The sequence below is a fragment of the Felis catus genome, chromosome F1 (assembly GCF_018350175.1).
Source record: "Felis catus isolate Fca126 chromosome F1, F.catus_Fca126_mat1.0, whole genome shotgun sequence".
Taxonomy (NCBI): domain Eukaryota; kingdom Metazoa; phylum Chordata; class Mammalia; order Carnivora; family Felidae; genus Felis; species Felis catus.
In genome coordinates, this window is record NC_058384.1 from 20,671,867 (window position 1) to 20,689,806 (window position 17,940).

The 17,940-nt window shown below is 39.7% G+C and overlaps 1 protein-coding gene across 8 annotated transcripts in view; it reads right to left on the bottom strand.

Moving 5' to 3' along the window:
- Positions 1-17,940, bottom strand: part of ABL2 (ABL proto-oncogene 2, non-receptor tyrosine kinase) — a 108,712-nt gene that overhangs the window by 13,037 nt on the left and 77,735 nt on the right. For 2 of the 8 annotated variants that reach the window (XM_045048871.1, XM_045048875.1), the window contains exons 2-6: positions 12,189-12,251; positions 10,795-10,965; positions 5,918-6,213; positions 3,011-3,283; positions 1,829-1,913 (exon numbers count right to left, since the gene is read on the bottom strand). In XM_045048871.1, coding sequence (XP_044904806.1) covers positions 1,829-1,913; positions 3,011-3,283; positions 5,918-6,213; positions 10,795-10,965; positions 12,189-12,251 — 888 coding nt within the window. Of the gene's footprint in view, positions 1-1,828; positions 1,914-3,010; positions 3,284-5,917; positions 6,214-10,794; positions 10,966-12,188; positions 12,252-17,202; positions 17,862-17,940 lie in introns of those variants that run through there. The other 6 variants (XM_045048873.1, XM_045048877.1, XM_045048872.1 and 3 more) reach the window with 5 other exon arrangements.

Sequence of the window (17,940 nt, forward strand, 5' to 3'; positions counted from 1 at the left end):
TAATTCCATAAGGGGTCTGGAAGACCAAAATTTCTGGAGTTCTGTATGTGCCCCAGATTCTGAGCCTCACCTGCACACTAACAATGTTTATCTGAAAGTAACAGCAATTGTGTATATGTTGAAAACTGTGTGAGCTCAGCCTGTATAAAGCTTTGTAAAAAGACTGCTTGGGGCGCCTGGGTGGCTCAGTCGGTTGGGCGGCCGACTTCGGCTCAGGTCATGATCTCACGGTCCGTGAGTTCGAGCCCCGCGTCGGGCTCTGTGCTGACAGCTCAGAGCCTGGAGCCTGTTTCAGATTCTGTGTCTCCCTCTCTCTGACCCTCCCCCATTCATGCTCTGTCTCTCTATCTCAAAAATAAATAAACGTTAAAAAAAAAAAAAATTAAAAAAAAAAAAAAAAAAAGACTGCTTCCATAGTCAAGGATTTCACTGACCCAGGGTAGATTCCTTACAAAGAATCAACAAGAAGCTGAGGCACCTGCATGGCTCAGTTGGTTAAGCGTCTGACTGTCGGTTTTGGCTCAGGTCATGATCCCACGGTTTCATGAGTTCGAGTGTCACATCAGGCTCTGTGCTGACAGCACGGAGCCTGCCTGGGATTCTCTCTCTCTCCCCACTCTCCCTCTAAATTAATTAATTAATTAATTAATTAATATAAATAAGTATAATAAAGTAAAATAAATAAAATACATATATATATTTTTTATTAAAAAATTTTTTTTAACGTTTATTTATTTTTGAGACAGAGAGAGACAGAGCATGAACGGGGGAGGGGCAGAGAGAGAGGGAGACACAGAATCGGAAGCAGGCTCCAGGCTCTGAGCCATCAGCCCAGAGCCCGACGTGGGGCTCAAACTCACGGACCGCGAGATCGTGACCTGAGCTGAAGTCGGACGCCCAACCGACTGAGCCACCCAGGCGCCCCCATATATATATATTTAAGAAAAAAAAAAGAATCAACAAGAAGCTATTTCCTTTGGGACGGTTTGTCTTAACATGAACACCCAAAGAAACTGGCCCTCCTTCAAAACGGGCAAAGAGTTCAGGCAACAATTTCTTTGTGACCTGAATAGCCATTCTATCACAGCATAGCACATTCTGCTTAGCAAAGTAAACTGATGAGTATGGTCACAATTTTTAATTTGCTTCTTTTCAACAGCTTTTCATTTAATGTCTCTACCTTGTAAAAATATTTTGTGACAATGTTTGGTTTGGCATCATTTTGAGTGGTTCTGAACTTGAATCTGGGGCAATTACCACAAGCTGGGCAGTTTTATATATTGTAATCAATCTAGGCCACTCTCTCCTGGGCAATTAAAAAATTTTTTTAAATTAATGTATGTATGTATGTAATCTCTATACCAAACATGGACCTCAAACTCACAACCCCAAGATCAAGAGTCAGATGCTCTACTGAGTCGGCCAGCACCCTGTTCCAGGGCAAATTTTTGTTTTTTAAAAATGTTTATTTTTGAGAGACAGAAGGACAGAGTGTGAGTGGGCAAGGGTCAGTGAGAGAGGGAGATACTGAATCCAAAGCAGGCTGCTCCAGGCTCTGAGCTGTCAGCACAGAGCCCGACATGGGGCTCAAACCCACGAACCGCGGGATCATGGCCCAAGCCAAAGTGGTACGCTTAACCAACTGAGCCACCCAGGCCCCCCGCTGGGCAATTTTTAAACACAGTCTGTTGAGTAAAATGACAACTATTTACTGAAGTAGATTTGCACTTGGAGCTTCTGCCATGGTGATTCAAAAGGAGTATGTGGAGACAATGGGGTTGGGAGACGAGCATCACTAAGGAAACCCATGGCTCAGAAGCTCCCTCACCTAATAGCTGTACCAGATTAGGGTGCTTGATCTCCTTCATCACTGCAGCTTCTTTCAGGAACTCTTCCACCTCCATGGTATCTTCCTGGAAAAGGGGGGGGGGAGGGGGGAGGAGAAGAAAACAAATCAAAAAAACAGAAGAGGGACAAACCCCCATTTTAATCATTTGAGTCAACTCACAATCCTAAACCTACAGCTTTAAAAAACTTCTTTCAAAAATACTTTTGAATATTTTAGCATATTAAAGAAATTTTATCAGAACCTAAGAAAAGGCTCCAGACACATCCAATTAAGAAACAAAAATGCCCCTAAAATGTATCCAGTATTTGAAACAAAAGTGAAAATCAGCAGGGCAAGCAACGGAATATCATATCCCATATCCCATCACAAGGGAAACATGGCAGACCTGGATGGTAACTCAGTTCTCAGTTTACTTCCTTACACATCTCAGCCTTTGAAACAGGAGACAGAAGGGTTAGCTGTTTACACATCTGTCTTCCTGACACATTCCTTAAGGAGCAATGCACATGTGCAAAGCCATGCATATTGTCTCACACTCACAGTAGGCTTAATAAATGCTTGCTAACCAGAATGGATTACTACTCATAGCCAGAGCAGCCCTTATAAGTGATATGCCAGAGCTATGGAGGCAAACAGGAGAACCGTCAGAGAACGGAATGAGTGACGACTGTGCAACTGGTTACTAGGATGCTTAAAGAAGACAGCAGCATGAGGAAGATTTCTGGGACTATTAGGAACAAGAAAAAAGGATTTAATCTCATAGAGATGGGAGGAGCATGAGGCAGAAAGCTGAAGGACAGACGAGAGAGCCCATGATTCTTGCACACTGCACCAACAATTCCGTCCAGCAGGGGTCCTTCTCAGGAAGCAAAACAGCTGTCTCGCCTTTATAACTTATAATTTGCTCCTAACCTTTCACTAAGACTTACATCAACAGCCTCCAGAGACAAACCTTCCCCACATGTGGGTTTCGCTGTGTTGCAGTGAATAATCTGCCCGTGCGTTGTCAGCAATGGCACTAAAGTTAATCATCGATTTGCTGATGTGCTTGGCATCGGTGGGTGGAAAGTGCTCCAAAGCTGAAGAAGGGCATGCTCATATTTCCAAGTCATTCAGCACAAATGTAAAAATGCCTGGAAACTGTAATTCTTAGCAACCCACCTTCAATGTTTTCACAGCAACCGTAAGGCTATATTTCTTCCAGACGCCGACATAAACTTCTCCATACTGCCCACCCCCAAGTTTGTGCTTCATGGTAATATCTGTTCGTTCCATTTCCCATTTGTCATGGATGGGGGACACGCCATAGACTGTTGGCTTATTGCACTTGGGCGCTGGGTAATGTAATGTTGTCACCAGCCCATCCGCCACTGTGGAGTGATGATGAACCAGCTCCGCCAGGGTGCTAAAGCGGCTCTCGGCAGTTACATACACCTGAGGAGAAAGGCAGGAGAAAAGCTCTATCAACTTGAAAAGGGTCAGAAAAATTGTTTTCAAAGCCCATTATTTCACTGGTCTAAAGATATAAAGACAGGAGGCTATCTTATTGAGGTAAATTAAATGATGATGGTAAGGAGAAACAGAACTTCAATTTAATCCTCCTTAAACCATTCTTCCTAGGCTTCCTAAATAAGCTCTAGTTTTGGGGGAAAAGCTTCCAACGTATCTTTCTGAATCATCAAGATCATTGGTCTTCAAGTAGTTTTAAGCAACAAGACTGTGAAACCCAAATATGTTAGCAGCAGAGATGCTCTGATTAAAGGAGGCAAGAGGAAACTTGGCCTCCTGTAAAAGGTTATGAAATACCACATCAGAATCTTGCACAGCACCTAACTTGAGAACCACAGAGTTCAATTTTTTTGGTAGGGAGAGAGTATTTAAGTATCTCATAATTTTTACTTAATAAGGATATGTTTTTGAGTATCCAGGCCACTAAAAAAGGGCCACAATAGGGGCAACTGCGTGGCTCAGTTGGTTAAGTGACCAACTTCAGCTCAGGTCATGATCTCACAGTTCCTGAGTTAGAGCCCCACGCTGGGCTCTGTGCTGACAGCTCAGAGCCTGGAGCCTGCTTCGGATTCTGTGTCTCCCTCTCTTTCTGCCCCTCCCCCACTTGCGCTCCGTGTCTGTCTCTCTCTCCCTCTCAAAAAAAAATAAAAATAAAATAAAAATAAAAAAAAAAATAAGTTAAAAAAAAGGGCCACAATTTTATTTCAGAGTGGTTAACAAAACAGTAGTTAATTTTTAATAATAAAAGTATAAAAGATGAGTAGTCTTCAAGCCCTATCTTCCAAAGGAGCTTGTTTATAGTTTTTTTTTTAAATGAAACTTTTGGTGTATATAGAATAATACACAGTATACGCAGAATTGATGATTTTTACAAGGTGAACTCACCCATGTAAACCTCTCCCACACCAAGAATTGTAACACTACCAGCACCCTCCCAAATAAGCTATTCACCCCTTCGAAGATAACCATTCTGCTGACTTCTAGAACACCTTAGATTAGCTCTGTCTGCTTCTGAACTTACACAAACGGAATCATACAACAGGTATTATTGTGTCTGCTTTCTTTCACTCAACTTTTCTTTATTGTGATATAATTTGCATACCATAAAATCCACCGTTTTCAAGGACACAATTCAGTGGTTTTAATATATTCCCAAAGTTGTCCAACCATCACCACTTTCTGACTCCACAACACTCCCACCCCCTCACGCCCATCCCTGACAGTCACTAATCCCTTTCACTCAGTTTTCCATGTGTGGCACTCAGCTACGACATAGGTCAACAAACTTTTCTGCAGAGGGCCAGAGAGCAAATATTTCAGGCTTATGGCCATAATGCCTCTGTCACAACTATTAAAAGCTGCCATAACAAGGAGAAAGCAGCCACAGACAACATATAAACAAATGGGTGTGTCTGTATTTCAATACAATTTTATTTACAAAAATAGGCAACTGGTGGGCCCACAGATTTTCTTGAGAGTGTGCACAGCAGTACATTTTTTTGTTGTATGAAATTCTGTTTTATGAATATGCCACAATTTACTAATTCATTCTGTTGTTAGACAAGTGTTTCTAGCTTGGGGCTATTATAAATAATGCAACTGTGAACATTCTTGTACATGTCTATGTCTTCTATGTCTCCTATGTCTACAACACATGCACTCATTTCTGTAAACCAGAAGCAAAGCTGCTAGGTCTCTCCCACATTACCACTCATCTGGTTCTATTTGGTTTCATCAAGAGACAGTAGGTCTGTGCGGTGATATAAAAGAGAATTAATCATTATTTCCTACTTTGTAACAGCCATTATGTTTTAAGGAAATTATTTCATTTAATCCTCACGATGACCCAATAAAGTGCAATGAGAAACAGGCTTATGTAAGGTCACAAAGTTAGTAAATAGACATGCTGGAGTTACGCACCAAACCAGGTCTGCCTGCTCCAAAGCCTGGGCTTTCCCCTACTCTGCATATCACACAGAGGGAAAGAGCAGAACGAATGACTCCATATAAATTTACTGTTCAGCAGAACTGACACAAAGGCAGGCCTCACAGTTTATGAAGTAAAACAGTTCCACTCCTAAGACAGCCACCCTGAAACGACTGGTCTTCCCAACGTGCACTCTGCTCAATGACTGACCTATTTCTATCAACACACATTCATACTCAGTCTCCGTCTCAGAAGCCCAGATTCTTACTTTGTGAACTTTGTGGCAGAGATTATTACAATTTTCAAAGACAGAAGGCCTAATCTAGCAATTCTGTACAACACACTGGACGTATATGTATATATCCGTACACTGGTGGTGATTAGAACAGCTAACTTAAATAGCAGTTTCTTCCATTCACCTTCAAATCTCTCATTAAACTATTGATATAATAGTGTTTTTCATTTCCATTACCATATTCTTATGTGTAAGCTCTAATGTGCCAAACAGCCCAAATTCACATCAGTGATTATTTTATTTCATATGAGTCATAAAAGCTTATTTTTTAGTCATTCTGAGTGTTTTTTCTAAAGAACAGCCCATCCACGCCCAAGGTGGTACCGGCCAGTCTTACCTTGCCGTCTGTGGTGGTGTTGATCCTGTAGTGATACACACGGCCCTCGTACCTGAGCGAGATGGACAGCTGCCCAGGGCTGCTCTCACTCTCCCGCACCAGGAAGCTGCCATTGATCAGACTGCTGAGCAGGTACTCCGCAGCGCTGCGCGACACGGGCCCATGGTACCAGGAGTGTTTTTCCAAGCTGTTCACTGGGGTGATGTAGTTGCTTGGCACCCAACCTTGGCCATTCTTAGAGCGAACTTCACTCCACTCACCATTCTGGTTGTAACCAAGGACTCGTAGCTTTTCACCTGGCCATGACATCATCAGAGAAGAGAAGAGAAGAGAAGAGAAGAGAAGAGAAGAGAAGAGAAGAGAAGAGAAGAGAACTTAACTTCAAATATCAGCAGTCTATTATCAAACTCTGAACTCTGTGAAAAATCAATCAGGAAATTTTACGCCAACATTTAAAAAAAGTAATGAAAACAAACTTGGCTGCTCATCATATCCTGATTGATCTCTTTAGCTTGTGGCTTAAAGACAAGCAGCACAGTTAGAAATAACCTTCTGGTATTTACTAAAGGTTTTTACACCAACTAAAAAAATGCCATTAGGAAACTCCACGTGTGGTATAGTATGGTGGCATACAAACACAGAAAGGTTCCCAATCCATAAACACAGAGAATACACCGCTGACTGCCAGAGGGGAGAGGGTGGGGCATTGTGCAAAATGGGTGAAGGGGAGTGGGAGATACAGGCTTCCCTACAGAGAATAAACAAGTCACAGGGATAGATGGTACAGCACAGAGAATACAGTCCGTGGCATCGTAATAGAGTTGTGTGGTGACAGATGGTAGCTACACTTGTGGTGAGCACAGCACAACAAATAGAGCAAATCACAGTGTTGCACACCTGGAAGTAATGCAGTATCGTGTGTCAACTATACTTGAATTTTAAAAAGACAGGTTATTCTGGAAAATGACACAGTCTCACCCTTCAAAGAAAAGTTCATTTTTCTCAAAACAATTTGTCAAGGAATGTATCTTATATATGGTTCAATGTTAACAACAATCAAGGATTAGGGATGAGAAATGTGAAATACAAAGTCACTTTGAAATTTCAGTTGGCACCAAAGCAGCAAGACCATCTACGTAAGAAACAAAAAACAACAAAACAAAATAGAAGCACAAACCACAGAGCTTTCTGTTTTCAGAAAAAAAAAAAACTGCTTGGGGGGCAGGCGGGCGGTTAGGACTCCCAAAGCACAATCTTTTCTAGGACTCAAGTTTTACCAGTTATAGTTTCCCAACTTCCCTCCCATTCCTTATGAAGATGAGTCAGTCCTACTCATTCCTCTAAAATTAGTGTGTGGGAAAGGAAGCCGCCACTGAAGCCAGAACCCAAGACAAGTTACTCAGAATGTCTTTGCTGTCAACATCAATGTCCTTAATTTCTCTATTAAAGTTGTGAACCCCAGCTTTAAACTCCCTAATATACATTTTGCCCCTAAACTTACAGCTCAGACAAAACAGGAAAGGTGAAAGAGAGATCATGCACATGGCCCACTAGTGATCAGGCAAAGGCCACTGAGGAAACACTCAAAAATCATTATTCTGGCAGTCACTGAACATTTTCAGCAGCCCACAGAAACGTCTACCATAGGATAACTTTATTAGCTCCTATGATCTCATCTTTGACCTGGATGTGACATTCAATGACAAAAACAGGAGTATGTACTTATAAAATATACATATGTACACATGAGTAGATAGGAGCATGTGGTGTGGTGGTGGGAATGCACAGATAAATACTCACCAACCATATCTGCAGGTAAAAAAACCTCAGTGCTCCTAGAAAAGCTAAATAGAACTTGTTCCTCTATAGCTGTTCTCTATTGTACCACAAGAACTAGAAACGTAAAGAACTAGTATATTACTGTTGCTTCCTTACAAATAACTGCTAACGGTGGGTCATCATTAGCAGGATACAGTCAAAAACCCTGTTTTTGTCTATTTTCCTCTCTTTTAGAAGTTAGGAGGGGAATTTTCTACTCTGGAAGTTTTGAGCACCAGGGAAATTGACGATAGGACTAGTGGGGATGTAAACATGAGCTCTACTGACAGAGGAATGCTGGGAGAACTGTTTTTTTATTTCAAGCAAAAAACAATATTCAAAGGAGGAACTACAATAAATTGTCATTATTTTTAAAATGTATTTTCTTCTCCTTTAAAATATAAAATAGCTTTAGCATGACATCATTTTATATTAATAAGAACCTGATAGAAAAATCTGGCTTCTCATGGGCTTCATGAGAAATCCCTGTTTGCCATGAGATAACAAGAATCCCACCCCCTGAGCTGCACTCTAGCGATTGCCATAACTGGTAATTGAGGAGTCAACAGACTTTCTTTATCGATGTTTCCTTGGTGACTGAACTATCTTAGAAAAACCTCACATGAAAAGTCTATCTAGAAAGAATGTTCTGAGTCACTGCTTCACCAACTTCTCCACTGAAGTATCCATAAAGGTAAAAAAAAAAAGTGTGTTGTAGCCCGAAGAGACTACTGCACAGTATAAAATTCTTTGAAATCCTTTGTTTTATCCTAAAAGTTCATGTAAAAGTTTCCCCCCCATGCATAAACCTCATACACACAGAAATATTATCGCCATCCCTTCCCCAAAACTACCTAAAGTCTTCAAGTAACTTGACACTAGATCACCCGCTTTACTTTTTCTATGCCTCTAAAGCCTCCTGGCACAGATAAATGTGCCCTCACACCCACTCAGGGACACATCTATACCCCAGGTTTGAGTTAAGGGTTTCTTTTGCTTTTGGTTAATCTGGCTGGATTTAAAAAACTGATGCATGTAAAAGTTTTATAAAAAGGTAACATTCCCTGAGTGGAGGTCTGCCTTAATCTGGTTTATTCACTCCCATTTAAAATTTTATTATCAACCTTACAAATAAAAACTGTATGTCTGGCAAATTATCATTTAAATTAGTTTCATTTAAGTTAAAAATTATCCTTGGGGCATCTGGGTAGCTCAATTAAGTGTCTGACTTTGGCTCTGGTCATGATCTCGTGGTTCGTGGGTTTGAGCCTGTGCTGACAGCTCAGAGCCTGGAGCCTGCTTCAGATTCTGTGTTTCCCTCTCTCTCTGCCCCTCCCTTGCTCATGCTCTCTCTCAATAATAAATAAACATTAAAAAAAAATTATCCTGAAATATATTTTTTCCCAGTAGGAGGCTTTCATAAATTCAGAAGAACAAGCTTAGGTAGATTAGTAATCTAATTCATGTACACAATAAGAACGTCCCATGCTTCTTTTTTTTACTTTTTTGTAATTTTTTTGTATTTTTATTATTTTTTATTTTTTAAAGTAATCTCTACACCCAACGTGGGGCTCACTCACAACTCCAAAATTAAAAGTCACATGCTCTACCCACTGAGTCCCAGGCACCTCTCTTTCTCATAGAAGGTCCATATTTTCTGTCCTCATTCAAAAAACTAATAATGAATGATTTTACTTAGTCATGTTCTTAGCGCTCCCTTTTATAAACTTTCTACTAAAATAAATGACTATTCTCTTGAGAGTATTACTGTAATAGAAATCCTTCCTACTATTCCTTTCACTAGCCCATATAAACACAAATGAGAGATTTGTCTAGGCCAGTGCTACTCAAAGCTGGTCCACAATAAGATATGACACTTGTGCTGGAATGTGAATCACTGGACTACTTCCTTCTTGTTCAAAGTATTGCTTTGCACCTAGGTGGCTCAGTAGGTTAAGCGTCCGAATTCGGCTCAGGCCATGATCTCACAGTTCGTGGGTTCGATCTCAGGTCGGGCTCTGTGCTGACAGCTCGGAGCCTGGAGCCTGCTTCAGATTCTGTGTCTTCCTCTCTCTATGCCCCTCCCTTGCTTGCACTCTGTCTCTCTTTCAAAAATAAAATAAACATGGAAAGGAAAGGGGAAGGGGAAGGGGAAGGGGAAGGGGAAGGGGAAAGGGAAGGGGAAGGGGAAGGGGAAGGGGAAGGGGAAGGGGAAGGGGAAGGGGAAGGGGAAGGGGAAGGGGAAGGGGAAGGGGAAGGGGAAGGGGAAAGGAAGGAAAGTCTTGCTCCAAAACCAGAAAATGTCAGCTGAACTAAATAATATGTAGTATACTTAGTGACATAGTTGGCTTACATATCGGGACCAAGTTCTTAATCTTAACAATGTGGACTGGTAATGAACTATTCTCAGGTAAGCAGTCAGCCCACGGACAACACTTTGAGTAGCACCAGGCTCTGGCAACATGACTCATCTTAGCCACAGTTCAAACAGAAGAGATGTATAGTAAACCTAGTGCCACCTAAGACGAATGCTGCATACTACATATAGAACTGAATTCTGAGAATGAGATAAGTTTATGTATATACCACATGGTGCTTTTTCTTTCTTTCTTTCTTTTTTAATGTTTGTTTATTTTAGAGACAGAGAGACAGAGCACAAGTGGAGGAGGGGCAGAGAGAGCCAGAGACAAAATCTGAAGCAGGCTGCAGGCTCTGACCTGTCAGCACAGAGCCCGACGCGGGGCTCGAACCCACAAACCGTGAGATCATGACCTGAGCCGAAGTCGGATGCTTAACCGACTGAGCCACCCAGGCGCCCCTACATGGTGCTTTTTCTAAAGTACCTTATCTCCGCTTCTCCTTAATAAACCCTATAAAGTAGACAAAGTGACATTATCCCATATACAGGCTTAAACAAATAAACAAACAAGCCAGTGAACCAAAAATATCTGGGCCTAAATCAGCTAATTTTAGTCAGAGGCAGAATCTAGAACAGACCCCTTTATTTCTTAAGCACTAATGAAAACTGAAGAGTGAGGAGATGTTACACAGAAGCTCACCTTTAGTGATGCTGAGTGTATTATCACCACTCGCCACAAAATCATAAAGTGCAACAAAGAGATTAGGGTCACTCTCAGTGGCTCCAAGTAAGTTCTCCTTGGAGCTCCACCTGATGGCTTCATTCAGTGCCTGGGGTTCAACATCACAACCATAGGGGCGGTGCAAGGCTTCTGAAAGACATAAAAAGAGAAAGGAATTGACACTAAGTTCAACCATTAAAAATTCATTTGAATTCAGTACATACATAGTATTTTAGCTGCTGGCATATATGTATACTGAAAGTTCCAAGGTGGAAAAGAACTGTATAATATGGAGTCATGAAGAATGAGCAAATAGCATGGTCTCCTAAGTATGAGAAAAGTCTATTTGTTGAAAATATAACAAGACAAAAGATCACAAAATGAGCATTTGGCTGTAATTTATACATATTCACCAAAATCAGAAATAGAAAGAAAAAGCGGTTTTCTCAAAATGAAAAAAGGAAATCTCAAAAAGAAACGGCAATTCATTTCATAAAACATATCAGATATTTTGTGGTGGTGGTGGTGGTTTTAAGAAAGTAGAGTTATGTTTTATAAGTCTTCCCAAACTACCCTTCTTCTTCCCTTGCTCTCTACACATAAAACAAATTCTGGAAAAGATAACAGAGACTTTAAGAAATATGTACATATGGCATAAACCCAGATCTCTATTTACATAGAGAAAAATTATAGAAACAGTGCTTCCAGAAAGAAAAAATACTAACAATATCTGTTAAACAACAGAAAAATGTTTTGGTTTAATACAAAATACTCTTGGCATTCCAAAATACCTTTGTATTACTATGCACTGTCTATAATATAATAGCAAACAATTGTTCGTTGTTTTAATGAAAAAGTTTTTATCTTATTTTCTTTTCTTAGATGGTACATTTCTGTAAGTATCTTAATCGAGAACTTAATTGAAGGCTCTAGAAAATATCACCTACAAAGGACATTTGAGTTTCTACCACGTGTAATGGTTGAAGGCTTGTAAGACCTGGTTTCTTCCTCAGGCTTTATGGTTCCTAAATTTAGTCACACTACACAAACAGGTGATCCCTACAAAGATCACCTGCTTCTCACAACCCAGGTCATTTACACAAAAAATACACTATGCCTTCAAAGGTGATTTTCTCGATCACAGAAATTATTTTTAGTGGCTGTCTGCCACTATCCAACTACCTATTGTGACATAACAACACTTTTCTATTATGTCTCTCTCTCTCCTTCTACTCATTTTTCATTTAAAGTTGACTTTCTTATATTTGAAGAAGAAAAATCCTGAAATCTGTGGTTTTATTTCTTTTCAAATACATTCCCTCCTCTCCATCTCTACTGCCAATGCCTCAGATCAGATCCCCATCATCTCTCACCTGGACTACTGCCTCCAGTCTTGTCTCCCTCAAAGCCATCCTCCACACAGCTGGCAAAGTGATCTATTTAAAACAAAAATTTGACCATGTCACTCTTCTTAAGATTCTTTAATAGTTCACCATCAAGCTAAAATCTTCTCAATGGCCTCCGAGGTCTTTTATGATTAGGTCTCTACCTACTTCTCCAGCTTTACCTCTCCCCACTCCATACCTCAAATTCTAAACATGAACACACACACAGATGCTTCCTGCTTCTTTGTGCCTTTATTCACAGAGTCCTGGTTACCTGGACTGTGATCTCCTCCCACCCTTCCTTTGACTGCCTGCCTTCTACTCATTTTATAACATTCAGTTCCAGTGTATAACCTCCTCTAGGAAGCCTCACGTGCTCCCCCTCCCCGTACTCTCAAAAGCATTACACTTGCTATATTTGTACCCTTTATCTTTATGATATCCTCAATTGATTTTTATATCCCAAACTTTACAATGTACTCCTTGATATTAAAACTCTTTTTCTAGCAAGAGTTACATAGGATGTGTTCAATAACTGTTAACTGAATGAATGACCAAATTATACAAAACTGTAAGTGACGGGAAATAGTGAGATGTATTTTAATCTTAGAATAGCATTAACCAATGTTTTAAAAATGGCTTCATAACTGTCTACAGAAATTCCTGTAGTAGGTTGGATCTGTAATTTTCCTGATAGCTTTAGAGTTTACTTCACTTCTTCACATTCCTTCCTCCTAAGAGGAATGTATCCTTAAAATTTCAGAGCTAATTAAATTTTGTCCCACATTAAGATTATGACAAATCTGAAGTTATGTCCAGATGTCCTGAAAAGTTAACGTGAATCGGATGTATTATCGCTCCTTGTTTACATGCAGTTACAAGGAATGGAAACAGCTGTACTAAACCAATCAGGATTACCAAACAAATAAAACACCATATTCTATGAAACATCCTTCAAACTGATCACATGTACTAGGGTTTCCTTTATTCTAATAAGAAATCATCCACTCTAGCAGAATTTCCATTGGGCTACAAAATGCCAATCCTTTATTAAAATGAAAAGAACTGCCGAAAAGTATAGAGAATATTTGTAATATTTATTAGGTTCTATAGCGAGTACCACATGATCCACACTGATAAACGTTTCTTGCCAGTAATGGTGGTAACAAGATTAGAATGCTTTGTGATTATTACTCTATTATTCTGTTTAATTATTATCAAACAGTTCAAGTTCATTTTCTTCTTGTTGTATAGAAGTCCCCTTGCTTGAGATAAAGGGTAGAGGAACAAAATCAAGGGTAACAAGAACTTATGTACTCTCAATGACCAACTTAGAAATAATAATTAAGCAGATATTGAAGCCAACTCTTAAATCCTAGCGAGCCAAAACCAGCAAAAACCATACAATTATACCTTACTTTGTAAAACCCAATATATGAACACTTAAGGTTTACAAAATTAATAATTTTAGTGAACATCTACCATACACCATGCTGAGCTTCAGAATATCAAGATTATAAATCACTAATAACACCATTTGGACTTACTATAAAAGACTACTCTCCGTTCTTTCCCCCAAATCTGCCTCTCCCAAAGAATTCCCTGTCTCAGTCAACAGTAATTCCTTCTTTTCAGCTGCTCAGGCCAAAAGCCTTCAAGTTTGAGTACAAACTTCCAGCTATAACATGAATAAGTTCTGGGCATCTAACATATGATTATAGTTAATAATACTGTATTATATACTTGAAAGTTGCTAAGCCAGCAGACAGTAAATGTTCTCACCACAACATAAGAAATGATAATTACATGTGATGCAGGTACAGCTAATGCTATGGCGGTAATCACTATGCCATATGTAAGTGTATCAAATCAACACACTGTACACCTTAAACTTACACAATGTTAAATGTCAATTATATCAATAAAGCTGGGGGAAGAGAACCTTGGAATCCCCATGGACTCCTTTTTGCTCTCACATACTACAACCAAACCATAAGGAAATCCTATTGGCACTGCCTTCAAAAATATACCCAGAATCTATCCACTTCTCACCCCCTCCACTATTTCCTTGTTACCACCATCATCTCTCAGCTAGATTTCCCCACACTCCTGATTTCCATGCCTCTATCCTTATTCTCTCCTGTCTATTCTCAATACACCAGCCAGTGTTTAAAGCGTAAGTCAGATTATGTGACTCCTCTGCTCCAAACTCTGTGATAGCTCCCTACCTTCGAGTGAAATGTGAAAGTCCTTACAAGAGCCTACGAGGTCCCTTGCAACTTGTCTTGCCCAATTCATCTGCCTACACTCCTCCCTAGTTAACCTCGTTTTGCATACTGGCCTCCCTGCTATTACTCGAACAAGGCAGGCACACTCCTGCCTCTGGACGTTTGTCCTGGCTGTTTCTTCTGTCTAAAACATTCCTCCCCAGACATTCACATGACACTTAACTCAAATGTGACCCTCCTGGTACAGCATTCTCTGACTATTCTATTTTAAAATGCAGCTATTCCTGACAGCACTCCCACATACCCCCCTCCCCATGTCTCCTTCCCTATTTCTCTCCAGAGCTCCTCTTACTACAAACTATATACTTATTACATTCATATATATTATTTAACTGCCCCCAACTAGAGTATCAATTTTATGAGGACAAGGATTTTTGTATGCTTTGTCCACTGATAAATTCCAAGCACCCAGAACAGTGCAGGTATGTAAGAGTCTCTCAAAAAACATTTGTTAAATAAATGAATGAATCGGGTACTGTTATGCTCACATACTGTACCACTATGAGAGGACAGAACAGAAAACCAAACTCTGGATCAGAAAAGGTTTCAGAGAAGAGAAAGCACTTAAATTAGGTGAACAGGAACTGTGCACTCACAGTGCACAGGCTGTCGGTGTGCAAGGACAGGTCTATGACATGTGATTCATCTGAACTGAAGAGAAGCTCCATCAAGCTTGAAAGGTTTGTTAAAGGCATGAAGTTCAGTTTCTTCAAAACCACACTATTTGAAAAATGGCAAAGAGCACAATTTGATGCAAACTTAATAAGATGTATAGAGGCCAAACAATACTGTACCTTTCTCAAATATACAAAATAACAAACATAGGATAAAAGTTATTTTTGAGGCCAAAGTACTAAAAGAACCATGACTTGGAAAACAATCCTTTTCACTCCCCACTCCGGTTCTTCCCATCTCTACTTTTATGACTTTTTTGGTCAAGTCAAAGATCTTATTTCCTTCCTTTCTTCTTTCTTCCCCCTCACTCTTTTGTTCTCATAGAACTAATAAGGGTCAATTTCCTGTACAATCCGTCTGCACAGGATATCCATTTAAACGCCATCCTATCCGCTAAGCATCAAACAAAAGGAAAAATGTTTCAAAGGCAGAAAACATCCTAACATTTTCCTGAGGCCAAGAATGAACACGTATTAAATAATAAAGAACTAAATGCAGGAGAACAAGCTAAGGAATGGGGGGGGGGGGGGCGGGGAAGCCTATAGGAAGAGCAAGTAAATAACAGTGTTATCCAGTGGGTCGTAGTCTATGTCACTTTCCTCGTCAGCTTAAAAAAGACACATCTGGATGATGCAGATATACTGAGCCTATACAAATGCAAGTGTGAAGGCTGGAAATATTTTTGAAAAATGTGAAATCACTACTATATATTAGGTATGCATTATATTACATAATGGGTTAATTTTTCGTTAATCACAGTTTTTGAGGTAGATTATGGAGCTAAGATGAGAGAACGATATAGGACCCAGGGAGCAGAAATAGGGTTGTTAAGTAAAGGTTGATTTTATTACTTTTTTCTACTGACAGACTTGCAGAAGACAATCAAAATAAGGCAAAACATAGAAACGGCAGTTTTTAAAAAGTAAATTATCAGGATTAAACTAGTTAAAATCTAGAATAAAACTCATACTCAAATTCAGAGAAAATTCCTAAATTTAATGTTTAATTTTATTAAAAAACACTTTTCACCAGTCATTCAATAACTTTTTCAGTTTAATTAGAAATTGTCAGATAGTGGGGCACCTGGGTGGCTCAGCTGGTTAAGCGTCCAACTTCGGCTCAGGTCATGATCTCATGGTTCATGCGTTCAAGCCCCATGTCTGGCTCTGTGCTGACAGGTGGGAACTTGGAGCCTGCTTTGGATTCTGTGTTTCCCTCTCTCTCTGCCCCTCCCCTGCTCTCACTCTGTCTCTCTCTCACTCAAAAATAAATAAAACGGTAAAAAAAAAATTTAAGAAACTTGTCAGATAGTAACTGGAGAAATAAATATACAAAATTTTCAGCTGAGGCATTTCTAAGCATTTTACAAACCCTTATCTTGCCAGAATTCTACTTTACCTGACTGCATATTCTCTGAGAAGCTAATTTTTTTTTTTTTTTTTTTGAGAGAGCATGCGAGTGGGGGAGAGGGACAGAGGGGGAGAGGGAGAGAGAGACAGACAGACAGAGAGAATGAGAATCTTAAGGGATCCTGAGCCGAAATCAAGAGCTGGATGATCAACAAACTGAGACACCCAGGTGCCCCCAAAGCTAATACTTTTTAATACTGTTTATGTAAGGTGGCTGGAAAAATCATTTAACAGTTCTCAAGGTAACTTAAGTACTTCATCTCAAGCCATATGTATCTTAACACCACAAAATACTACATATCACTCATTTATTCTTTCCTTCAGTAAGTACTTACTGAGATCCTACTATGAAATACCAGAAAAAAAGCAAATCGTTCCTAAATGGATGATGAAGTATAAACCTGCAGAGAAAAGTTTCCTTGGAGAAAACCTGTTTACAATAAACCACCACATATGCTTTTAAAAGAGGGAAACGCCCTAAGGAGACTCATCTTTTGCATCACTTAAATTAACTTCACTGGTCGAAACTGACGACAGTAACAGGAGTAGAGAAAATTTTTTGAAATCTCCATTCATGTTTGATTATTGTGAGTATCAACCCTCCCCCAAACTATCACCTTTGAACCATACCTGTCACGTTGGGTAGAGCAGTTTCTGAGGCCTCACTACTGCACAGGCAGCAAAGCGATGTGTCCTGATCTCTGCCATAACTATTGGGAGGAAGCAGGACTGTTCCAAGGACCATTCCTCTGCCCAGAAGCACAGAAGTTAAACTGTTCTATGTAGAGGAAGTCTTAGAATTCCACTCCCTGACAAGCAATACCACATGCATGTGACATTTACTCATATACTCAGTGGCCAGAGGAAACCAATAGAAGGGTAAGCATTTACAAGTCCCAAAGTGGGCGGAGAGTAACCCAAAGGAAAGTGTCTAGTAATCAGCAAAGACTGAGTCAGCTCAAAGTTACTTCAGAAGAACCTTTGGAAATGTTTTGAAAAAATAAGTAAAAACCAACATACACATGAGTAACAAATACAAAAATATGTAGGGATTAGTATATATAGATGGGATTTCTTTCCTAAATGGATGATGCAGTAAGCCTGTAGAGAAAAGTTTCCTCGGAAGAAACCTGTTTACAATAAAACACCACATACACTTTTAAAAGAGGAAACGCCCTAAGGAGACTCATCTTTTGCATCACTTAAATTAGCTCAAGTAACCACAAATCCAAAGTGAAAGAAATAGTTACAATCTGATTCATGAACAAAGAAACCAGGAAATGACTGCCTTCACTAACATTTCGGCTCTACAGCTTAATACGGTTAAAAATACAGCATGAGAAAAATATATGGCATGATTGCAACACG